Raw genomic sequence first — 25,692 nt, forward strand, 5'->3', positions numbered from 1 at the left:
GGGGATATGGCCTAGTGGCAAGAGAGCTTGCCTCATATACATGAGGCCCTGGGTTCAATTCCCCAGTACCACATATACAGAAAAAACGGCCAGAAGTGGCACTATGGCTCAAGTGGCAGAGTGCTAGCCTTGAGCAAAAGGAAGCCAGGGACAGTGCTCAGGCCCTGAGTCCAATGCCCAGGACTGGCCAAAAAGAAATAGAAACAAGTTAAAATACTAGCCTTATCCTGCTTGTTGCAATTAAAAGGAGTCAATAAACATATCCATTTGTTGCAAACTGCCTGTTGGCAAAAATATTTTTTAAAACCCAAAACAGTATTTCATTTACAGTTACTCCCTAGGACATAAATCAACAGAATGTCTGTGTACATGTGTATTTTTAATCTATTTTAACTAAGGCAGGAAAAGTGCTTTTTAAATAATGAAGATGTGGCTTATCATTTTATAAGTAAGATTAGTAACACAATACAGTTGTTGGCATTAAAATGTGATCCTTCTCTTTGGAATTGCAGTGTGTTGCACAGTATTAAAATAGATGAAAAGAAAATCAAATACATAGCTCCAGACTAAAATAAGACATGAGAAATTCCAGAGCTCTATTAAAAAACAACTATACAGTCCTCAAGGGGGTGGAGGATTAGTAAAAATAACTTTTTCTAAAATAACACAGAAAATAGAGCAAAAACTCAAAACTCCAAAAGAAAATTATTTCCCAACCAGAATTCCATCCCTAATCAAACTATTTGCCTAGTTTAGGAGGATCAAATCATGATAACATGATTTCAAACCTGCTGGAAAACAATGAAATCATCTCCCATACATTCTGTTGTCTCCACCAAGAGGAGGAAGTACACCAGAAGTTTCCTAGGCCACAGTAGAACGAAGGTGTCTCCACCCAGCCTCCTGAGACCCCAGGCATGGAGATATATTCGTTAAGATACAGGAAACATTCTGTAACAAAATGGTCTCTAATACAGTGGCTAAAGAAGGCAGAAAAGTATTTCTCATGTTAAGTGATAAAAATTGGTGGGATATTTGTGCTTTAGAAAATCATCCAGGGGTCTAAGTTTCTTTTGTCTTGATTGCTCATCCAGATTATTGTATTTCTCTGCATATTCAAAGACAGGGGGCATATCTGTGCTCTGGTATGTGGGAAAAAGATATACACAAATTCAAAGAAAGCAATTAAAGTAGAAGTGTATGCTAAACATATCATCAATGCAATGATAACTTAGTTATATGGTTAAGCTAACAGGAAGAGAGGTTTTGAAACATAGTTCCTACACATGCAATCATGAGCCATACTTAAATTGACATAGTATGGAAAAAGGAACTCAGATTTTGTGATACAATATAGTTCAAAAATAGAGGGAGGTCAATGGCCCTTAAACCTCCTTAAACATACCTTTTGCCTGTCACTAACATAACATTACCTGAAAAACTAGCATTCAAAATATTAATATACCAGAAATAGCAGTTGATTACAGAATCTGTTGTTGGTTTATATATAATAAACACAAAGGATCTTCCATTTCAAACCAAGGGTACTACTGAACACATAAGTTTTAGAGTAAATCTATTTACCTAAATTCAAGAACATGAATCTGTCTGTAGCCTGGTAATCCAGCAAATGCATTTTCCACCTGTTAAAAACAAAATGAAAGATGATAATGATATAGAATTATGGGAAAGTACATATGAAAAGCTTTTATAAACATAATAAAAAGTATATTAATTTTAAACACATACATGCATACACACATATAGGAGTCTCAAGTTTAAAAAAATAGTTACAATGTTGGAAAATAGTGTTTGCTAAAACACTGTCATATTTTCTCAATTCCATTTTGTCTTTTATGGTTTTCATATTCCTTGCTATTATTTTTTTGGAAATTATTATTTTGTTTTTGTTTTTGTTTTTGCCAGTCCTGGGCCTTGGACTCAGGGGCTGAGCACTGTCCCTGGCTTCCTTTTGCTCAAGGCTAGTACTCTGCCACTTGAGCCACAGCGCCACTTCTGGCCATTTTCTGTATATGTGGTGCTGGGGAATCGAACCCAGGGCTTCATGTATACGAGGCGAGCACTCTTGCCACTAGGCCATATCCCCAGCCCCTTCTTTTGGAAATTATAAAAAGTATACTTTGTATTGGCAAAGCACTGTGGATCTCCTTAATGTGGCGAAATGTGAAAGGCGTCATTTCCAAAGAGGCTACAGCAACACTTCTAAATGTTATAGTTTGGATTTGAAATCTAGCCCCAGCACACATACTGACACAGTCAAGTGCCTGTTTTCTCTAAGTGTGAAAGTGTCTAGTAGCATCTGTTTCCTATTCCTCTAATACACAACAGCTATGAACACACTTAGCATTTGAAAAGGAGCATACAGCTCCTGGAATCAACCCAGAATACAGACCAGGATTCATGAAGGTTAAGAAACAGTGCCAAGTAATACAACTGATCAAAAGGAACCTTCACGGGAGCTGGTCTTTTTGGTGGCACTGGAGATTGAACTAAGGGCCTTGTACTTACTAATCAACTGTTCTACCACACAAGTCACCACTCCAGCAAGAGCAAAAATCTAGCCATATAAACTCCAGATGAGCTTGATGACAGGAGATGGGAGGTATTGAAGAATGCTAGAATATTTTTTTTAAATGAGGTTATGCAAAAATGCCAATTTTAACAAAATTGAATATTTAATCCATAGTATTTCAAAAGGTAGCTCACAAGATGGATCCCTATAAAGACAATACTAAAAAAATGCAAATAAGATCATATATCTCTGGGTATATGCTTTTAACCAAGTTGTCATATAATCAGGAGAGTAGAATTTGATTCACCTAAGGTCTTCATGCCTTAAGGGTAAAGAATTAAAATTCAGTATTGACTATTGAAATTTGCCTTGTTTTACTCTTTGAAAAGGATGAGAACATTTTGTAGGATAGAGACAGATACAGAATTGTAGAACAAGGAATCTGAAGTCTAGTCTCAGCTCTTGATTACTGAAAGAGTGTCTGTACACAGGCATCCTTTATACACTAACACTTCTCTCCCCTTCTACCACGTTGGTTTTTGTAACATTAAAATGCATATATCTGGAAGTATTCTACTAACTACAAAAATGCTTTCTAACTGTACATTAGTATTATTACTCAACCTATCTCAATCTGGTCTTTGGCATCTAAACATATACAAGCATTCCAATTCATCATTTACTGTTCACCACTGTTTTGGAGCCCAGTGGAAGAAGAAATTCCACTTAACAGAAATTATTAACAAGAAGTATAATTATTGAGAGACTACTACTATGTCTAGTGGGCCTGAGCACTGTCCCTGGCTTCTTTTTTTTTTCTTTTTCTTGCTCAAGGCTAGCACTCTGTCACTTGAGCCACAACACCACTTCTAGCCGTTTTCTGTATATGTGGTGCTGGGGAATTGAACCCAGGGCCTCATGTATACAAGGTAAGCACTCTTGCCACTAGGCCATATCCCCAGCCCGTGGCTTTACTTCTAAACTTTGCAATCTTCAAAGATGTACATGTTGTCTTCATTGTATAAATGAGAAAACTGAGACACTTAAGATGTCAAATAATTTGGTCCAAACTACACATGTGGTAACAGAATCATAACTTTACCTCGTCTTTTTAACATTGCAATTGCCTTTTCATCTTTCTCCTGCCTGTGATATTTTAAAATTAGGATCAGTACTGAAGAAATTACAAAATGTAGCACAGTTTCTACTCTAAATTATGAAGGGACTACATATAAACAAAAGAGTACCATAGAAGGCAGAAAGAGACCTGATTATACTTTGTGTTCATGGAGAGGCTGAAACTACTATTAATAAGTAATTTGGCTTCCTGAGCCTCACCTGTGGAATTAAGCTATTTATCAAGAAGTTTACTAGAAGCAAACAGCTAGAAAGCAGCCTATAGAAACACTGTGCACTTGCCTTAAAGCAGGATGGAAGAACACTACATCAATATCATGACTGCCTTCATGTTACAGATCCTTATGAGCTTATCATATTCTTTTTATCTTGACATCACAGTTGGTATTGTCCCAAGATTACCATGACCCTCCTTCCTCTTACCTTTCTCCTCATAAACTATGTCTCATAAAGTCTCTGCAGGAGATGTTTTTCAGACTGCTCACTAGACTTTTGCTAAACCTGTAGTCATTCCACGCAATTCTTTACCCAAACACTGAAACCTCTTAAAGGTTATTTAATCCAAGGGCAGAAACACCAGACAGCCAAGTCAAGATTCTGATGCCAGGTGGCCACTGGCCTGGCTGACATTTCTTCCACATACCATACAGCTTTGCAACTTGGCCCATGGCTAGGAAAATTAATTGTCTGGCCTACACTCCCCATGTCTGATGGGTGAAATGATGTTATTTGGCTGAAAGATGCATATTTTTATTTCCCATCTGGACACAGTGTCTGGGGAGGAAATTAATCCCAGGTAACAGAACTGACAGACTTGGCCAAAAGGAACCAAATTAAGAAGGAATGGAAAAGAAATAAACAGGACTGATGCACCCTGTCAACAGACAGAGGAGTAGATGGTATTTAATGCCTTACTACACAAACACAAAGACATATTATAAGGAAGCCCAGGATGAGCTATTTCTAACTGGAAGAATCTTGAATTTAAGGACTAACACTGAATTTTTCCAAAAAGTAAAGTTATAACATGGTCTAACTCAGAAAAAGAACCATTATTACATTTTCTTGATTCTAGGATTTTGGAAGAAACTATATTCTATCATGTAACTATCACACATCACCAAAAAAAAAAAAATCATAGGTATCCTTTCCCATTTCTTGGTACTCAGTATTTGAGACATGGCTATTTTTCCATCAGAAACATACTCATGCCTTCTCCATTGAGTATGAAAATGATTTGAAAGAACTCAAATAGTCATAAATGAATATGAGAGTATAAAAATGTTATGCTTATTTGAAATGATTTTGAATCCCGCTGTTAAGCAGTTGAGAATATTACAAATTTTAGAGGTTTTGGATCTTGCATGAAGTAATGATCCTTCCATAATAAATTTTGTACTTAATAAGTGTACAAAATATAAATATGTATGCTAAATTTTAAAATGTAATAAAAATTGAGAGAAAACCCTGAAAAAATAAATAAAATACCTCTTACCAAGAAACAGAGATATGGGCTGGGGATATAGCCTAGTGGCAAGAGTGCCTGCCTCATATACACGAGGCCCTAGGTTCGATTCCCCAGCACCACATATACAGAAAATGGCCAGAAGCGGCGCTGTGGCTCAAGTGGCAGAGTGCTAGCCTTGAGCGGGAAGAAGCCAGGGACAGTGCTCAGGCCCTGAGTCCAAGGCCCAGGACTAGCCAAAAAAAAAAAAAAAAAAAGAAACAGAGATAGTAAAATTTTTTACTGTATATCCTTCTGTGCATCTAATCTTTGTACTAGATATATATAGCCCATGTGCCAATTGCTCCAAATTTTTCAAATTAAGGCAAAATACTGAAAATGAAATTTAAAAAAATAGAATTCAATGCACCTTCAAAAAACAGACAATGCATAGCACAGTTGTTCAGAAATGCTCATTTCTGCAAACACTGTCAAATCAAAACCATGCCACAGACCTCTCTTCTTTGACTACACAGACTCAGTTCAAAAGTTTTGTTTCTATGCAAGAATGTCTCTTTCTGTGAACTTTTTACAAATCTTTCTTAAGAAATGGTTAATGCCATCACCCTAGGCACCAACTAGATAGTCAGTTTGAGTCCTATGTCTGCTTTTAAATCATGGTGTGAGTATGAAGAATGGACATCTCCAGAAAACTGCCCTGTTCACAAAAAACAAAATCACCCACCTCTGAAATAAACTCTTCTGCAAGATGCTGGTGATGGAAACTTGTGGGGTCCTGAAGTTCTTCTCTATATTGTCTCCCCAAAAGGTGAATACTGAATTCTGCAACCTGTTCAGCTGCTGGTTTTGCAGGCTCTTCTACCACATTCTCAATTTCATTGCTAATCTAGATTTTTTAATAAAGAACAATAAATGGCAACATTTATTCATTCAACCAAGGAGTTTATTGATCCATAGAGTTCCAGATACTGTACCAAGGCAATCTAGGATCATGATTTTTACATCATATTTGACTTTGGAACATACTGGATACACTTTAAGATAGGATAATAGAGTTGCCATTCAACAAAGTAGTGTATGCTTGGCAACACCTTTGTACAATGACTTAAAGCTAAAAATAAAATTTAAAAATAAATAAAAGTATAATAACCTAAAACTATATAGGATAATGTTAAAATAGCTATGCAATTGTACATTTCTTAGAACACACATTGACTAGTTCAAGGGAAGATAGAAAGTTTTCCACAAAAAAAAATATCAAAATGAGTAAAAAATGAGTTGCTTCTGCTGTGAGTTGCAATAGTAGTATTATTTAAAACACATGAAAAAATCTTCATGATACACACAGAAATGTATTTGTGAATGGAGGAACATATTAATCACTTTTTCATATGCCAGAATATTTTTTGAAACAACATCAGCTCAAAAAAAGAAAATGGAAGGAGGATCAGTGACTCAAGTGGTAGAATGTTAGCTTTGAGGAAAAAACAAAAATAAAAGCTCTAGAAGAGCATCCAGATCTAAGTTTGAGCCTCAGGACCAGCACCAACAAATAAATAAATAAAAAGGAATTTCTTCAGTTTCTATGTGGACTCAAAGCCAGATGTGGTAGTATACACCAGTTATCCTTGCTACTTGGGAAGCAGAAAATGGGTGGAGATTGAGCAAAGCATTCCCAAGAACTCATCTCAACCAACAAGCCTAACTAACCAACAAGTTCATTTTCTCTCTACTATTTTATCTTCTTACAGTTCTATAAATAGGCTCAAAATATCTTCTCTGTTTTTGAACAATAGTATTCTAATTGTCTAAATATAATTTCATCATTTCTACTATAGTAAATTCCGTATTAGTTTATAAATGTTTGCAGATCTAAATCATGGCTATTCTGTTTCAAGTTCAGAGCTACATCATCACTGTCTTAAGTCATTTATTCCCAATTACGTATTGAATGACCATATATACTAGCATGACATACTTAGGACACAGTTGTGCCTAGGGTGCAAGTACTGATTTAAGCATCCACTCTATAGATCCCAAGTTACTACCAAACTTGTCCAGTGACAGAGAAGACAGGACACAAAGTGGAGTGACTTAACCTGAGTTCACACTACTTAAAATGCCAAAATTAGGAAGAAAACATACAACATAACTAAATTATATCCTTCTAGGCAATATTTTAGGGCAGAATATGCCCTATTGATAGTACATATGAACACATAAAATGTTTAATGCAGATTTTAACAGAACTTCTAATAAAATACAGTATCCAATTTTTTTAGTTTGTGTTGGTGGCTTTTTTTAGACACACAACTATAGGGTTCAATGTTGTTGAGTACTATGATTGATGGAAACTATAAATTTTTTAATATTTTACTTAGTTTTATCAATATTTTGAAATCATGATTTTTTTATTTTAAACTACATAAAATCTATGTCCTTTCACTCTAAGAAGAAGGCTATGAGTTGATCTACCAAGGGATAGAATGTGTATAAGCCTATTATGGGACAGGCTTATCAACATGGGAATTCCACAAATTACAAACCATTTCATTTACAATTTGACACCTTCTCTCATGAAAACTTGTCAGTATAACAGATTTATTTGATTCTTAAGGATTATGGGATTTTTTTAATGTGCTACTTTTAGAATTCAAGCAGGACACTAATGAAGTTCTGTATCCTCAGCAATGGACTATAAACTCCATCTTAACTCCTGCTCTCCTCATTAGAAACTAACAAAACAGCCTGACTCACAGTCTCCTGTGGGAGCTCCAAGCTCCTCTCTGAGGCACCTTCAGAGGAGGCCACCCTGGAATATGGAACTCTGAGAGCAGCATCTAAAAAGAAAAACAAAGTATGAAATCAGTCGTGGAAGAAGTCAGAATTCCTATCAGGAAATAAGGAACTGACTTTGAAATCTGTTCTTACAAATCCTTTGTCTTTCCATATTGAAAATTCAGTTCATTTGAACCTCAAGACAATCAGTCTTCACAGGCAACAAACATTTGTGGGATTTTAGGAATAGCAACCTTATGCCAAGTTCTATGCTAGATGCTGGGGATACAAACAGAAAATTTCTATTCCTATGGAATTATACAACGATGAGATCAGATACTGAGAGAAGTAAAGAAAGTAGGAAGGGGAAGTGTATCAATTTGGAGACTGTCCATGATTTGACAATCATTGAAACTTTATATCATGCTATTCTGTTTTCTATATGTTTGAAATTTCTAAACAAAGAAGGTTAATTAAAAATAAAGGACATAGGATAGAAGTGGAGTTCAGTGGTAGGATGCTTCCCTACCATGTATGAGGCCTTGAGTTCCCTCACCAACACTGCAGAAAGGAAGGGAGAGAGGGAGAGAAGGAGGGAAGGGGGAAGGGGAGAAGAAAGGGAGGAGAAAGAAAAAGAGAGAAAGAGGAACAAATGAAAGAACAAACAAAAGAAAGAAAGAGAAAGAGAAATGAAGAGAGAAAGAACTACTACCAATTTATAAGAAATACACAGGTAAAGAGAACATGTTCAACTATACTCAACACACTATCAGAAAAGTCCTTACTCTGGGAAACTAGAGGATAAATGACAAATAGAGGAGCTAGAAAGATGCTACTTTTTTCTTTCTTTTTTTTTTTGCGGGTCCTGGGGCTTGAACCCAGGGCTTTCATACTGTACCTGCATCTCTTTGTGTTCAAGACTAGCACTCTACCACTTGAGTCACAGTGCCACTTTTGTTTTTTCTGTATAGTTTATTAGAGATAAGAGTCTTTCAGACTTCCCTGCCTAGGCAGGCTTTGAACCAGAATCCTCAGATCTGAGAATCCCTGAGTAGCTAGTATTACAGGCATGAGCCACCAGCACCTGGTTGAAAGTTCCTATCTTTTGACAGAGTATTTGCTATAAAATAATTCATTATGTCATACTTTTGTTATAAGTTATGGTCCAATTTGTATTACACTAACACAGAGTTTTAAGAATCTACAACATAATATAAGACAAGTAAAAATGATTACTTTTTCTTAAGACTGTTGAATAATAGAAACATGATAGGTGAAAATTTTGAACATAAATAACTTTAAAAGAAAAGTAAATAAAAGCACAAGAGCATACCTCTCAATGTTGAGGTATCACCAGCAGGAACTGGAGATGACAATTCAGGACTGGAAAATAATGTTTACAGTTTAAAAAATTTCCAAAGGTAAACCAAAGATATAAAAGTTAAATTATAGCAACTTGGGAACATTTCAGAACCTCAAAATTTCTATATGTGTCCTAAAAGGAAAGAACTGTCCATTAACTTTTTCCAAAGGTGTTGTTTAGTAGTGACTGCCGGTTTTTAACTCAGCAATTGAAAACTCTCTCCAATGTTACACAACTCAAATACCTAAAAGGACTTGATTACAGTGAAAAATGTCTCCCAGCCATGCTCAGATACCAGTAAGTTCTATGATAAGAACAACTTTTTTAGATACCTCTCTGCTCTAAGCTTAGAAGGAGTATTTGAAGCCATGAGACAGATACACATGGTCCTGGAGCTTTTTTTCCTGCTGGTCCTGGGGCTTGAACTCAGGGCTTGGGCACTGTCCTTGAGCTTTAGTGCACAAGGCTAACACTATACCACTTTGAGCCATAGCTCCCTCCACTTCTGAATTTTTGGTGATTAATTGGAGATAAGAGTCTCATGGACTTCCCTGCTCAGACTGCTGCTTCAAACTGTGATCCTCAGCTCTCAGTCTCCTGAGTAGCTAGGATTACAAGTGTAAGCTTCAGGCTTGGTCTATAAGTGACACATAATCTTTACAAGAATAACACTTCATCATAATTATCGTGACTCATATAAACTAGATGACCTAAAAGTCAAAGTGTGTAAAGGTCCCAGAAGGAGGAAAAGGAACTTGATCAGGTTTGAAGACATATGGAGAGCAATCAGATAGAAAGAGCACAATAAGTCAAAGGAACGCCAAAACGCAACATAACAACTAGAATAGGATGTTGGCAACTACAGAATGTTAGGATGAAATGATAGCGAAATCAAGCCTCATCTGGGGTGGGTCAAATTGTTCCTTCAAAATCAAATTATGGGGCCTGGAATGTGGCTTAGTGGTAGAGTGCTTGATTCCTCATACCACATTTTTTAAAAAGCCAGAAGTGGCACTGTGGCTCAAGTGGGAGACTGCTAGCCTTGAGCAAAAGAAGTTCAGAGATAGTGTCCAGGCCTTGAGTGCAAGCCGTAGGACTGGGACACAAAAACAAAACAAAATCAAATTATTCCTCAAAATCAGACCTCATTATCTAAGATGGGTCAAATTGGTCCTGAAAATCAAAATGTCTCACTTAGCAAGCATGCCCAAGTAGAGAAGTCTGCTTACTTAAGGAGAAGCTTTCACCTTACTGAATATAAATAACATCTTAATGAAAGTAATTAGGAAACTCAGTAATTCAAGTTGCTTGTCTAATACTCCAACACCTAATCCTTCACCCTCCTACTCATTCTCCTTTTAAAAGGGAGTAAAGAACACTGAATACTGAACAACATGAGTCCTTTCACATGTACTTATTAGTTAAACCTCCTGTAGGAATCCCTTAAAATGTCACTCCCCCTAGCACTGGAACACAAAGGAGGAAATTCTACTTCATTTCTAAGCCAAACCACACACTTGAAGTTGTTTAGCTAAGATCTTTAGCTTCCCTCTCTGTATATCAGTTTGACAATAAAAATTTAAAATAAAAACAAAAAGATCTTTAGCTTAATACCAGTAGCAACAACCCCCTCCTGTCTTATTTTCTCAGCTCCTACAGATCATTGTTTATTCTTTTCTGTCACTACCTAATCAGGTCAGTAGAAATCAGGTGGGAATGTGAAAGAATATGCTCATAGTCACATGGAATGTAGGTTTAGAAACACTGTAGGCCTATGGCTATAGGTTAGTGACAGTGTGCTTAGCACACACAAGGATCCGAGAGTTTTAAAAATTGTAAAACAAGCCAAGTAGATTACTACTACCCTTGATAATTTGTTGTTGTTGTTGCTGTTGTTGTTGTTGTTGTTCTGCCTGGGCTTGAATTCCAGGCCTGAGCACTGCCTCCTGAACTCTTTTGCTTAATGATATCACTCTACCACTTGAGCCCCAACTATACTTCTGGCTTTTGGGGGGTAGTTAATTGGGGATAAGAGTCTCATGAACTTTTCTGCCTGCGCTGGCTTTGAGCTGTAGTCCTCAGATCTCAGCCTCCTGAGTAGCTAGGATTCCAGGTGTGATTCATCAGCATACAGAAGCCTTGATAATTTTCTATACTTTGCTCTTGAATTCATTATTACAAACAGCATATAATAGCAAAAGAATTCAAGATAGTGCTAGTCTCAAATATATCTTTAACATTGTATATAACTTGAAATAAAATAATTTGGCCTAGATCTGAAAATAAGAGTGCCTCCTTATTTAACATATTTCACAAAGGTGTTAAGGAAAATTAAATGAAACATTATATACAGAAAAATTACCAAAAGCATTAAACAGTAAATAAATAAGAGTAATAAAAGTTAAAGTACTGAAATGCATCATTCCAAACAGAACAAAACATTGTACTGAAAATTGTGGCTTGTTATCCCTAATGATCATCAACTATAAATGTAAGGTAATTGGGAAATCTTAAAAGAAAATCCCCAAAAAAACAGACCTTATATGAAAATATCACCAAAGACCTGATAACAAAGAGACTTGAACATTTAGTAACAAGTTCAGTGACACATATCCATCTTTCACGAGTTATTCAGAACATGACAACAAAATCAAATGGCAGGGAGTTAAGCAGAGGCTAGAGCTAAAAGGAGATAATTGCAAGTTGTCTGGCAATGATGGAGAAAAGATCTGGAAGAGATTTTTCATAGAAAAGATTTGGGTACAGAAACGGGGAAGGGAGGAAAAGGGTGAACCAATTCAGCAGTGATACTCATTAGACACTATGCTGGAAATGGACTATTACAACTGGGGGTAGGGGCTTGACAGGGGAAAAACTGGGAGAAAATGAGGGAAGAGGTAACACTGTTCAAAAAGAAATGTACTCATTTCTGACTTAGGTACTGACTTAGGTAACTCTAACCATTCTGTACATCACCTTTACAATTAAATTTTTTTAAAAAAAAAAGAAATGATGAGCAAGTTTACTATTGAGAAGGAATTAATAAAAGAGATGTTGAAGACTTGGGAAAAAGAAAAAATGACAGGCAGAGATTTCTTAGAGCAAGATGGGATGTGAGGTCTGAGTATAGGTGATAAAATGTATTTTTAGGAGACCTGTTTCAAGACCATAATCATAGTTTATGAACGTGACCCACACCATCACCCATTATTTGACAGCCTCTCTTCTACTGAACTATGCCATTTCTAAACACTATTATCATTTAATTTTCAATAGCAGTAGATTACTGCATATAAACCATCAATCTTTTTTCTTATTGGAGAGAGGAACAATCTGTTACCTGGTCAGGTCAGAGAGTAAACAAGCAGTGGGTATATTAGTGTTCTGACAAAGAAGATGGAGGCAAGATGAGAATGCTTTTGGAACTTACCCACAGGTCTGGTCCTTGCAAGAACTGGAAAGAAAACAGAAAAGGAACCATTACATTGAGGGTGAGTCTCAGAATAGTATAATTTATCTCTGTTGCAAAAGATGAATTTAGGGGAAAAATAACAACATAGTCACCTGCTTATAGTTTCCTTCATGTAAGTCAGTTTCTAAGGAAAAAAATATAACAAAATGACTGAATTGGTAACAGTTGTGAAGCAGTGAGTAAAACTTATTCCACAGAGAACACTAATATCCTAGCATGACAGACTGTATATCACAGTTTTCTGTGACATACAAATAGTGAATATAGGTACTACTGATGCCAACTTGCTTTTGTGTTTGTGGGAATTTCCCAACATTCAGTGTCTCTATGTGCAGCACAGTTGCTATGCTCTCAGAATAGGTACAAATTAACAGACTGTACTTGCTCATCATTTGATAAAGGTCTAAACTTGGAAACTGGGAGAGTTTTACATTTATCTGCTATAAACTCAGAATCAAAAAATTTTGTGATATAAGGAACTGACATTCTATAACACTATGTTCATAAAATAACCAATAAATCTGTTTCTCTACAATTCAGACAAAATCACATCAATAATTACATTTCTTTTTCAACTCAGGGCATTCTAAAACAAAATTTTCCCAAGTTTCTTCTTAAGTAGATTTATTTTGAGATCAATGTGATATAAAGAACAGACTATATAAAGAACAGACTAAGTTAGAAGGTCTAATTTCAAACCCCTGTTTCCTATTTCTAGCTATATAGACAAACCTCCAAATGGATTAACCCAAAGGGTGTGTGTGTGAGTGTGTGTGTGTGTGTGTGTCTGTGTGCATGTGCATACATGCACATCTTTCTTCCTTTAGGTTTAGCTGTGTATGCATGTTACTATAACAACACATGATTCCTTTTCCCTCCTAACACTTACCTTCATGACTAAGCTTCTGTGTTCCACAGACTGACTAAAATTGGTACCCATTTCAAATATACTTGTAATTCCATCCTCACACAAATCCATCCAGTAACGATATTCCTCACGCCCAGGAAGTCGATCCCAAAAAGTCCTAAACGCTTCCCAGACTGCTTCCTGGCACACTGGAAAAGGAACAAGGAAATATTTTTAGGAGAAACTAACATGGCCTAACATGGCCTGGGGGCTCACAATAAATGGAACAAGCATCCATATTTCCCCAAGAGACTCTTGCCCACTGTTTCCTTTCTGGAGGGATTTGAGAGTGGTAGTCAGTTAAAGTCCTCTATATATCTATAAGGCCTTTCAGTTCTGAAGATAATTTGTTATATGCTTCACACTTTTCCTTTTCTTAATGTGCTGAAGCTTGGTCCTCATCTCTTAAAAAATGTCCATGATTATGCTTTGCAAAAGTGTAGCTGATGTTAAGTTTACTGTATTTAGCCAGGTATTTTCTGAATAGACACTGATTTTAAGTTTCCTTCATGTTTACAGATGTCTTTCTTATGTTGTACCTTTAAAACTCAGCTCTTTTGTAGTTGTTTGTCTTTATACTTGCAAAACTGTTTGGTGTAAGTGAACTGAACACCTCAGGGGGGGAAAGGGAAAGGGGGAGGAGGGAGGAGGGGAGGAGGGACAAGGTAACAAACAGTACAAGAAATGTATCCAATGCCTAATGTATGAAACTGTAACCTCTCTGAACATCAGTTTGATAATAAAAATTTGAAAACAAAACAAAACAAAAAAAAAACCTCAGCCTTTCTGGATGGATTGGGAACTTTAAAATACCTAGAGGGTTTTTTTGCCAAATAAAGTGGTATAAATGAAATAACATCTACTCCTTTGAAATTTTATCACTTATTTTTAATTTCAAGATACAGCATCAACCCAGATGCCAATCAGCGGACAAATGGTCCAAGAAAATGTGGTGTGTATATACAATGAAGTTCTACTCACCATTAGAAAGAATGATATTATACTATTCATAAAAAAATGGAAAGACTTGGAAAAACTTATTGTAAGTGAAATAAACCAGACCCAAAGAAACATAGGTTGCATGGTTTCCCTCATTTGTGGTAACTAGAATGTGTCTATAAATCTACAAGTAAACACTCTGGTAAATACACACACACACACACACACACACACACACACGGACATGATAAATTATACAAGTGGCTAGACATTCACACAGTGAGACTAGAGGAGGCTGTTCATAGAAGCAGCTCACAAAGGCCCAATAGCTATGTGCATATGAGCATATAAAGTAATATTTTTCTAAATGAACTCCAAGAAATAGAAACGAGATTTTTGTTATTGCTGTTTTTGTTGTCTTTTCCTTTGTCTTATTTATTAGTTTATTTGTCTTTGGGAGGGCAAGGGGGGCATAGAAAAGGTGGGACAAAGTGAAAATGTATGGCAGTGGTACTCACTGTACACTATGTGGAAAATGAGCTATACAGTTTGTGGATGGGGACAGGAGAGAAAAACTGGGAGAGAGCCAGGGAAGGGGTGACATGATTCAAAAAGAAATGTACTCATTATCTGACTTATATAAATGTAATCCCTCTGTACATCACCTCTACAATAACAACATATATTTTTTTTCAAATTTTTATTATCAAACTGATGTACAGAGAGGTTATAGTTTCATACATTAGGCATTGGATACATTACTTGTACTGTTTGTTACCTCATCCCTCATACACCCCCTCCTCCCCCTTTCCCCTTCCCCCCATGAGGTGTTCAGTTCATTTATACCAAACAGTTTTGCACGAATTGCTTTTGTAGTTGTTTTTCTTTTTTTACCCTGTGTCTCTCAATTTTGGTATTCCCTTTCAATTTCCTAGTTCTAATACCAGTATACATGGTTTCCAATATACTCAGATAAGATTACAGAGATAGTGTAGGTGCAACCACAAGAAGGTGATACAAGAACATCATCAATAATAGAAGCTACAGATACACATGGGACATTGAAAGTAGTTACAACTGTGATATAACAATCGTTTCCATAACACGGAGTTCATTTTACTTAGCATCATCTTATGTGTTCATAAAGGTATAGCTATTGGGCTCTTGTGGTCCTCTGCTGTGACTTGCCTAAACCTGTACTAATTATTCCCAATAAGGGAGACCATAGAGTCCATGTTTCTTTGGGTCTGGCTCACTTCAGCTAGAATCTGGAACCAACCCAGATGCCCCTCAGTAGATGAATGGATCAGGAAAATGTGGTACATATACACAATGGAATTTTATGCCTCTATCAGAAAGAATGACATTGCCCCATTTGTAAGGAAATGGAAGGACTTGGAAAAATTATAACAACATATATTTTTTAACGCTGGAGGTGGGAACACATAGTTGTGTGATAGAGCATATGGCTTATTGATAGGAAATTTTCCTAGTGTAGGTAAAGCACTGGATTAAATCTCCAGCACCACAAACACACAAACACATACAACATTAAACAAACAACCAGTGGTGTCTTAGGTTTGTAATCCAAGCTACTTGGAAAATGGAGGATCGTGGGTTGAAGCGAAGTGGACAAAAACTTCATGAGACTTCCATCTCAACTAGTAATAATCTAGGTGTGGTAGTTTATACTTGTCTTCCAGCTACTTAGGAAGTGTTAATAGAAAAATAACAGTTCAGATCACTGAAGGGAAAAAGTGTGACATTCTATACCAAAAGTAAAGTAAAAAAGGAATGGGGGGGGGGCATGGCTCAGGTAGTTTTAAGATGATACTCTTAATTTAAAACAAAATATAATAAAATATGAGTGTGGTGCTTCAGATACCACTGTAAGAAGTACCATCATTTTAAACAGTGTCTTCAATAATTTTAAATAACTGAATATCCATATGTAAAATATGGACAACAGATTTTTGTGTTTTTCCCTGTACTAAAATCAAAGCAGATCGAAGATCTAAATGTAAGACCTGGAAATCTGAAACTATTGCATAAAAGCCCAGGAAAAACACTAGGAGATAAAGGAATAAGCAACAATTTCCAGAACAGACTCTAATTACAGCAAATAAGGGTAAGAATTGGCAAATAGGATTGAATCAAATGAAAAGCCCTCTGCACTTGAAAGGAAACAATGTTCAGAATCAAGAGACAGCCCTGGGAGAATATGAGGGAAGGAATGACATTGTCCAAAAAGAAATATGCTCTTTACTTGAGTTGTAGCTATAATCCCTCTGCTAATACATGGCTAACACATGAAGAAATGTTCACCATCCTTAACCATAGAGCAAATGCAAATGAAAATAACAGATTATTTCTTACCCAATCAGAATGGAAGTCATCAAGAAAAACAAAAGAATGTAGGACAAGGAAAAGAATACTCTTACACTGTGGGAAGGAATGAAACTTAGTCTAGCCATTAAGATCCTGCTAAACCATTCTTGAATATGTATCCACAGGAACATACAAAAGACATACCTACCTGCACACTAGTAAACCAACATTATTTACTGTAGCCAAGATATGGAACACATAAGTCATAAAGGAGAATGAAATTATATTATTTGCAGAAAAGTGGGTAGAACTGGAGACCATCGTGTTGAGAAAGATAATCCAAGCTCAGGAACACAAATATTACACATCTGAACTTGTATGTGAAATCTAGACCTTAAAAAGTAATAGTAATGACATGAGTGTAAAAGGTGGACTCTTTGAGTGGAAGCAGCCAACATTCAGGCAGAGGGGGAAAGGAAAGGTTGATAGTTGATGGAGGCTGAATGTTATAGAAGTTCATTATGCATATGTATGAAAATAGCATAATAGAACTCATCAAAAAGGAAGGGGAAAGGAGAGAGAGTGGTTAAGAAGTGGCAATGTAATAGGTAAATTTGATCAATGTATATTACATTATGTTACAAATATCCCAATGAGGCCCCTTGGTACAATAAATTAGGATAATAATAACTATTATTACTATTATAATAGTTACATGATAGTAAAACAAGGGCCTGTTAGAGGGATCCAACAGATAGGAGTAAAGGACAAGGTGGCAAGGGCAAATTTTATAGAAGTACATTATATACATACATAAAACTAACACAGTAAAATCCAACAACAAAAAGAACTGTTAAAAAGGAAGGGGCAGATGGAAAAGGAATTCAGAAAGTTTAGTTCAGATGGGGTGAATCTGATTAAAGTATATATGTACATATAACAAATATTACAATGAATCACTTTATACAATTAACTTGTGCTTATGTTTTAAATAAGCATATGGATACTTATGTTTCACATAAAATCCTTCATGAATTTCATCAAATATATTGTAATACCTCCCTAATTAATCATTGATCCTGAGGGAGAAAATAATAATATACTTCATAGATATTTTTCTCTTCAATTTGCATTTAGAAATAAATGTTTTTAAAGGAAAAGTCTAATTGAATAATAGCTTTAATTTTTTGTTAGGGAAAATAAACTGAATAGATGCGCTAAACAATATTTCTGACTTCATTATCAGAATATCTGTATTCTTTCACTGCATAAACTAACAGATTTCCCACTATACATTATGCCTACCTCTTTTTTCTTTTTGTTTATTTGAATATTCACTTTGCAATAGAAGTTACTAGTCAATATTCTTTGAAGATAAAAGAATTAGTTTTATTGAAAATGAAAGTACAAAATATATTCCACTTTGTACCCATTAAAGTTATAGTTTTAAAGAGTTCAATCAGTTTGTGAACATATTAGCAAGATCAATCTTTATTTTGTAGATATTTTTTGACAATGTGACGTGGATCCATTATCTATCTAATACAGGGGGCTATTTGGATTTAAATTTTAATATTGTAACAGCTGAAATTTGTAGATCTGAAAAAATTAATTAATAAATGCATACATACTCTATGGACTTAAAATGTACATTTTACAAGTTTAAAAAAAAAAGGAAGTAGCATTATTTTAAACACAAAAAGTTTTCTGTGTCCTAACTAGAGAACAACCTATAAGAACCTATGGAATGTTCAAACTACAAAACAAAGAAATGTCTTCATATATATATATATATATATATATATATAAACTAAATATTCAAACAGGTGAATATACCTCGGTAAATATAGGTTGTGGGTACATTTAGGTAAGTTACTGTAATGCAGAGACTAAAACTTAGAATTTATCCAGTCATATAAACTGGTGTTTTTCAAGTGCTTACAAAGTCCTAAAACATTGGCTCATTCAGGCTAATGTAACATTTTTCTGAAATTACATAAATACTCTATTTTTGGCAAGTCCTTTCAATTTCATTAATACAAACTTTTGTCTAACTTGTCACGAGTTTTGACTTATAGTCAGTTCAGCAAATGAAACATAAATTTCATCAGGGAAGCAAAGGATTTGGATATTGGCTTACCTCGGACTTTAAAATACCTCATGTGGTTTGCCACAGCCTCTGTAACACTTTCATTTGGACAGATTTTTACTCCATCAGGAAACAGAATAGAGCGCCGCCGGCGCCTTCTAAGTAACCACTGTCTCTCAGCTTCTCGGCGATCTGGAATTTGTTTCTTTTCAGTAAGTAGAACAGCGTCTGTAGATTCTTCAGGCAGGAGAAAAGCAACTGTGCTCTTGGGTTCCTGGTTCTCTTCTAAAGATATATAGGTTTGCATTACAAAGTCAAAGCATATCAAGACTCCTAATAAAGACATAGCACTAGAGGTAACAAAAATTGACATTAGGACACATTTGGATTCTGAATCTAAAGGTCAATGTCAGTGTGAATGGAGGTACAAATCTAAAAAGAAGAATAAAATAGTCAATCTCCTCAAAATTCCCACTGCTTTAATTCAAAATTTTTGTTAAAATGAAGTATTTACCCAATTTCAATACGAGAAATAAGACAAAATGAAGTTTGAGCCCGGATTTATTAATGAAGAGGTAAAATGCAAAATACTGGAGATATTTTTAAACAATTTATAAAAAGCAGTATCAAGGATTGAGTCATAGTTGAACGATTTCTCACAGCAATCACATCAAATAATTTTAGGAGAATATGCTATAGATATATAAAAAGATGAAAACATACCTGCTAAGAATGTGAAATTGCCTTCTATCAGGAAGAATATCAAAATATGCAGAGAAATCTTCCCAAAGAGAGGAAACATAATCATTTGAGCCAAAATCAAAGAAACAAGAGGCAAAATCCTTAACTGTGCATTCAAAGACTTGAAATCTCCAGTGACAAACTGTTACAGAAAAGGCCCAACATTTAAAAGTTTATTTTTGAGAATAGACAACCACTCTGAAACCATTATAAATTTTTAAAAAATGTCCTTTCAAAGTAGCTCTCACTTCTTCCTTGAAATAATCAGCATGATGGGAAAGCAGGAGAGATAAGCTAATTAGAACAGATGGGACAGACAATTTCTTTAATCTAGCTAGCTAAGCTCTTTACTGACACTCTTACTGTAAATAAGCAGTTCACTTACAAATAATATATTTCATTTCTTCTTCAGGGTTTTTTTCCTCCACAAAGTTTTTTCTAACCTATTAGTCAAGGCTAACAGATTCACAGGTTCTCTGCGTTTTCTAGACCAAAGATTTACAAGCATAAAATGCCCGGATAGCTGTACCAGTATATCTAGTACAGAGCTGTACACAAAACAAAACTCATTTTTTCAATAAAGCTAATACCTTGTAAATTTGCCTCCATGCTAGAAAAATTGTTCACTGAAAAACTATTTTGTCTTCTTTCTTATGTATCAAATGGAGGAGGGAGGGGTAGGAATAATAAAGCAAACTGCTGAGTATTAATTAACAAATGAACTAATTTAATCCTCACACCGTTGTTTAGATTAATGCCTGGCCTGCAGAAGCACTGGAGTATAAAAGATAGTGTAACAATAGCTTTGTTGATTCATTTAGGATCAAATGTGAGGCCCAGGGTGTTTATCAACAGGAAGAATTCTTAACTCTTCCCATAAAATTCTGTTTTACTCCAGTTGTTTTTTATTAGATAAATCTAGTACAAAGCCACTAAATTAGTCATAATACCAGTGGAGGCAAGCATTTATTATCAAATAACTTATACTTTGTTTTCTGTGTATTTGAAGAAGTTCTTTGAAAAAAAAAGTATCTTGTAAAAGATATAACACAGGGCTGGGAAGGCAGCTTAGTGGTAGGGTGCTTGCATGAAGCCCTGGGTTGTATTCCTCATGTACCACATAAACAGAAAAAGCCGGAAGTGGTGCTGTGGCTCAAAAGCAGTAGAGTGCTAGCCTTGAGCAAAAAGAAGCCAGGGACAGTCCTGAGGCCCTGAGTTCAAGCCCCAGGACTGGCAAGTACAGTATAAATAGAGTTAGAGAGAGAGAAGGAGAGGGAGAGAGGGAGAGCACACATTTCTCTTGTCAATTCCTATTAGGTCAACTTATATTATGCTTTAGAAAAAGTTCACCAATTATATTTTTCAAAATAGCCTCAAATAAACCACATATTTAGCCCTTATAAAAAGCTAACAAAATTGACCATCAAAAACACAAGCACGGGGCTGGGGATACGGCCTAGTGGCAAGAGTGCCTGCCTCGGATACACGAGGCCCTAGGTTCGATTCCCCAGCACCACATATACAGAAAACCGCCAGAAGCGGTGCTGTGGCTCAAGCGGCAGAGTGCTAGCCTTGAGCGAGAAGAAGCCAGGGACAGTGCTCAGGCCCTGAGTCCAAGGCCCAGGACTGGCAAAAAAAAAAAAACACACAAGCACGTAGCATTTTCAAAATATTGGGAAATCTCTTTGTCAAACTTTATTTATTTGTATGAATGGAAGAAAAAACCTAAAACTGTTACTTAACAAAATTTTAGTCTTCAAAAATGTTTCTTATTGACAATTCCGAACATGAGAAAACTTTCAGGTGACAAATACTGTTGAGAAATTAGAAAATTTTTTGATGGCCAACAAAAAATAAAAATAAAATCTAGGTGTCATTCCAATTTGGAAACATCTTCTGTACTTAGATTGAGAAAGAGTGTTCTCAAATTCCCCTTGGCTTTCAAATATTAAGTGGTAAATTTGTTTTGGTAACTCACTGAAGCTCTTTTAAAAAACAGGTATTTCTTATCATCCTAAAGGCTGATCATAACAGTAGCCTTTCAATGTCCAATGGGTTTTCTATTAGATGATACCTTTTGCTGTGTTCTCAAATAGCAGAAGAGGCAAGGCAGTTCCCTTTATGCTCCTTTCATGAGGGCATTGATCCCATTCGTGAGGGTCCTCAATCACTTCTGAAAATATACTATCTCTTTTGGGTATGTGTGACTTGAACCAAGGGCCTCAGGCATACTATGTGCTTACCGTATACCCAGCTCAATACCCCACATCTTACGCTCTTTGAGATGCTTTTCTCATCCAAGAAATTAATCTCTGCCTGAAACAGGGATTATTGAAAGAATTAAGAAATATGAAAATTATTTAAGAATACCTTGTGTACTCGTTGTCTAAAAAGTGGTAATAGGGCCTGAATAAAGTCCTTTTAAGCTTGGGAATCTTCTTTTGTTCTAGAATAGAAAAAAAAAGGTTCCCCTAACTTAACTTCCCAGTTATATCCTACAAAATAGGGTTTGCAAAAATTCAGAAACCTATATTGCTCTAAAAAAATTGTGAAGCTGGATGTCAGTGGCTCAGACTTATAATTCTACTCTAGAGGCTGAGATCTGAGGATTTTGATTTGGAGCCAGCCCAAACAAATAGCTCTGACTCATCCCCCAAGAACCAACAGACAGGACTGGAGGTACAGCTGAAGTAGCAGAAGAGTGCTACCTGTAAACAGAAAAATCAAGATGCCTTAAATTCAAGCTATAGTACCAAAACACAAAGAAAAGCATTTTTTTTAATCAGCTTTCTTTCTAAATTCATCTTTTTATAATTTGACATTTGATGTAACTTTTAACTAATACTCTGAGAATAACTATATATATGGTATAAAGCATTAAGGTAGTGACAGCAATACATTTGTGAAATGAGAACCCAAAAGCTAGATTAATTTCAGTTAGGAAAAGTAAAATGGGTTTATTAGATTTTAACTGTGCCTAGAAGGGCATTTCAGTCTGCTGAGATGAGTATGGGTAGGAGGAAGGATTAAGAATTAGGAATAAAATTCCTGGTCATGATCTGTAAGATTGAAAATCATGAGAAAAAGGTTAATTGTGGTACATTATGAGTATCTTGAAAATCTTACCATAATTTTGGATTTTATAGATTAATGTTTACTCAGAAAAAATACTTCTTTAGTTTTCATTAAAAGAGTTGTTTAAAGAAGTATTTTCAAGTTGGACATGAGTGCATCACAATTGTAATCCTAGCTACTCAGGAGGTTAAAATCTGAGATCAAGGTTTGGAGCCAGCCTAGGAAGGAAAGTCCATGAGACTCAGATTTCCAAATAGCTTCCTAAAGAGCCAAACGTAGAACGAGGCTCTAGTAAGTGGTAGAACACTGGCCCTGAACAAAAAAATGCAGGGACAATGCCAACACCCTGAGATTAAGCACAGGACTAGCAAAAAACAAAGGAAGATAGGTAGGTAGATAATATAACGGTATTGAATCTTGTTCTGCATCAAGAAATGCACCCAGGGGCTGGGGACATGGCCTAGTGGCAAGAGTGCTTGCCTTCCATATATGAAGCCCTAGGTTCTATTCCCCAGCACCACATATACAGAAAACGGCCAGAAGTGGCGCTGTGCTAGCCTTGAGCAAAAAGAAGCCAGGGACAGTGCTCAGGCCCTGAGTTCAAGCCCCAGGACTGGCAAAAAAAAAAAAAAGCACCCAAATCAAAAGACACTGAATGTCAGGGTTGGGAGGGGTGGGGGAGAATGATGAAAGTGATGACATTGATCAAAATTCACTGCAGTTATGTACTACTTTTGTTGAATGGCAACTCCTTACACATACAAAGATAACAGTAAGATTTAAAATTAAACTTGTCTTTTTAGATAAGAAGCAGAGAATTTCATTCACACCTAATTCCAAATCAATTAGGGATAACTTATTGAATGCTTACTAAATCCTACTAACATACTAAATACAGGAAATATTTCCAGACTTTGACTGAATGGATGTATACAGGGAAAATATGTATACAAATAATGGAGTGAAAATTATTAGAGAATCATGTACTAGAGAATGAAAATTATTGTTATCCTTTGAGCAGGTGTGAAGTGGTGACTAATGAGAGTCTGAAAATAAACATAAAGTTCATAAGAAGTAGCAAAAGAATATTTCAGGAAAAGAGAACAACGTGCAAAGCCTGAAGGTATTGCAATGATATGAACACCACACAATCATCTATGGCTTGAGGTTCAAAGTGACACTCCTGGGACAACCATTTCTACTCATTTACTTTGTAGGACACAGCATGGCTGTTCATAGTGATTTTTTTTCCCCAAACCAAGCATATCTGAGAATATGGCCGACTGGCAAGAGGGCCTGCCTTGTATACATGAAGCCATGGGTTCAATTCCTCAGCACCACATATATGCAAAAAGGCCAGAAGTGGTGCTGTGGCTCAAGTGGCAGAGTGCTAGCTTTGAGCAAAAATAAGCCAGGGACAGGGCTCAGGCCCTGAGTTCAAGGCCCAGGACTGGCCAAAAAAAAAAAAAATATATATATATATATATATATATATATATATATATATATATGAGTACTGACTGACTTCTTTGGTCCTCAAAAGAAATGCATTCTGTTTTTACAAAACTAAGTATATGCAGTCCACAGAACAGCTGGGTTTTATACACAGAAGTCTATCTTTTAACAGCTCTTGGCAGTTATAAAATTCCCACAGGATATTCTCAGTTCTAAGAGACTAGAGAAATATTTGTAACATGGATGAACCATTCTGTATAACTAAAGTAGAGTACAATGAAAAATGATGCAGAACAAGATCATTTAAGTGTTGGCTATGACTTTTTTTAAAAAAGCAAAATTTTCTCAAGAGTTACAAGTTTAAAACTTAGTTCCTCTGCAAAAGCTGTCTCTGGCTAGCAGCAATCTTTCTATTCTCTTTAACCACTCCCACACAATATCCATACATGTTGGCAAAATATCTAAGCAAAACTCCCCTCAATGTTTCCACAGAAATTGACTGTTCTTACTAGAGAATACCACAGTTCATATGTCCATATGACTTGGGAATAAGACCCTATATTTTTAAATATGCAACATACAAACATATAAATAGACAGAGGTAATTTTATACAATATGTTTGATATGGCTGTGTTTTGGTTGTTACCTATCACATGACATCACATATAGAATTTTGCATTTGTGGCATCATGTTGGTGCTCAAAATATTAGAATTTTGGAGTCTTTTGGGCTTGGGATTTTTGAAACATTTTTCTTTTCTAATTAGGATGCTCAATCTGAACGAAAAAATTTTCCCTGAACTGAAATGACATTCAAATGTACCATGCATTTGTTAGAACAGCAAGAAAAATTAATTAAGCATCAGTTACATGGTATTCACAGATACACAATTAGGAATTTAGTTCTGATAGTGACTCATATTTCTAAAACACACACACACAAAAAAACTCCAGCTCAATTTAATGAATTGGAAATATATGTTTAATAAAAAATGCTGATATCTTCAAGGCATTATTTTTACATGGATTCAGGAAAATGAATTTTAAACAATTTCCAAAACATGATAAAGGACCATGGTATTGAAAAACACACAAATAAAAGGTTTAGAAACCACAAGACGTTTTATACACTTGCTTTCTCAAAATCAGATGTACAAGAGTCATTTAAAAAGTCTTACCCTATACTGAGTAATGCCTGTAATCCTAGCTAATCAAGAAACTGAGATCTGAGGATTGCAGTTTGAAGCCAGCCTACGCAGAAAATTCCACATGACTCTTATCTCCAATTAACCACCAAAAAGCTGGAAGTGGAGCTGTGGTTCAATTGGTAGTATGCTAGCCTTGAGAAAAAAGCTCAGGAACAGTGCCTAGACTCTGAGTTCAAGCCCTACGACTAACACACACACACAC

At 35.8% G+C, this 25,692-nt stretch overlaps 1 protein-coding gene across 1 annotated transcript in view; it reads right to left on the minus strand.

Moving 5' to 3' along the window:
• Impg2 (interphotoreceptor matrix proteoglycan 2) overlaps nucleotides 1-19,517 on the minus strand; it is a 50,362-nt gene extending 30,845 nt beyond the window's left edge. The window contains exons 1-7 of the mRNA XM_048346522.1: nucleotides 19,063-19,517; nucleotides 13,638-13,804; nucleotides 12,841-12,872; nucleotides 9,247-9,296; nucleotides 7,893-7,975; nucleotides 5,860-6,021; nucleotides 1,585-1,643 (exon numbers count right to left, since the gene is read on the minus strand). Of these exons, the coding sequence (XP_048202479.1) occupies nucleotides 1,585-1,643; nucleotides 5,860-6,021; nucleotides 7,893-7,975; nucleotides 9,247-9,296; nucleotides 12,841-12,872; nucleotides 13,638-13,804; nucleotides 19,063-19,384 (875 nt within the window). The 5' untranslated portion in view covers nucleotides 19,385-19,517. The remainder of the gene's footprint in view (nucleotides 1-1,584; nucleotides 1,644-5,859; nucleotides 6,022-7,892; nucleotides 7,976-9,246; nucleotides 9,297-12,840; nucleotides 12,873-13,637; nucleotides 13,805-19,062) is intronic.
• Nucleotides 19,518-25,692: the final 6,175 nt, after the last annotated feature.

Source organism: Perognathus longimembris, chromosome 5 (assembly GCF_023159225.1).
Source record: "Perognathus longimembris pacificus isolate PPM17 chromosome 5, ASM2315922v1, whole genome shotgun sequence".
Taxonomy (NCBI): domain Eukaryota; kingdom Metazoa; phylum Chordata; class Mammalia; order Rodentia; family Heteromyidae; genus Perognathus; species Perognathus longimembris.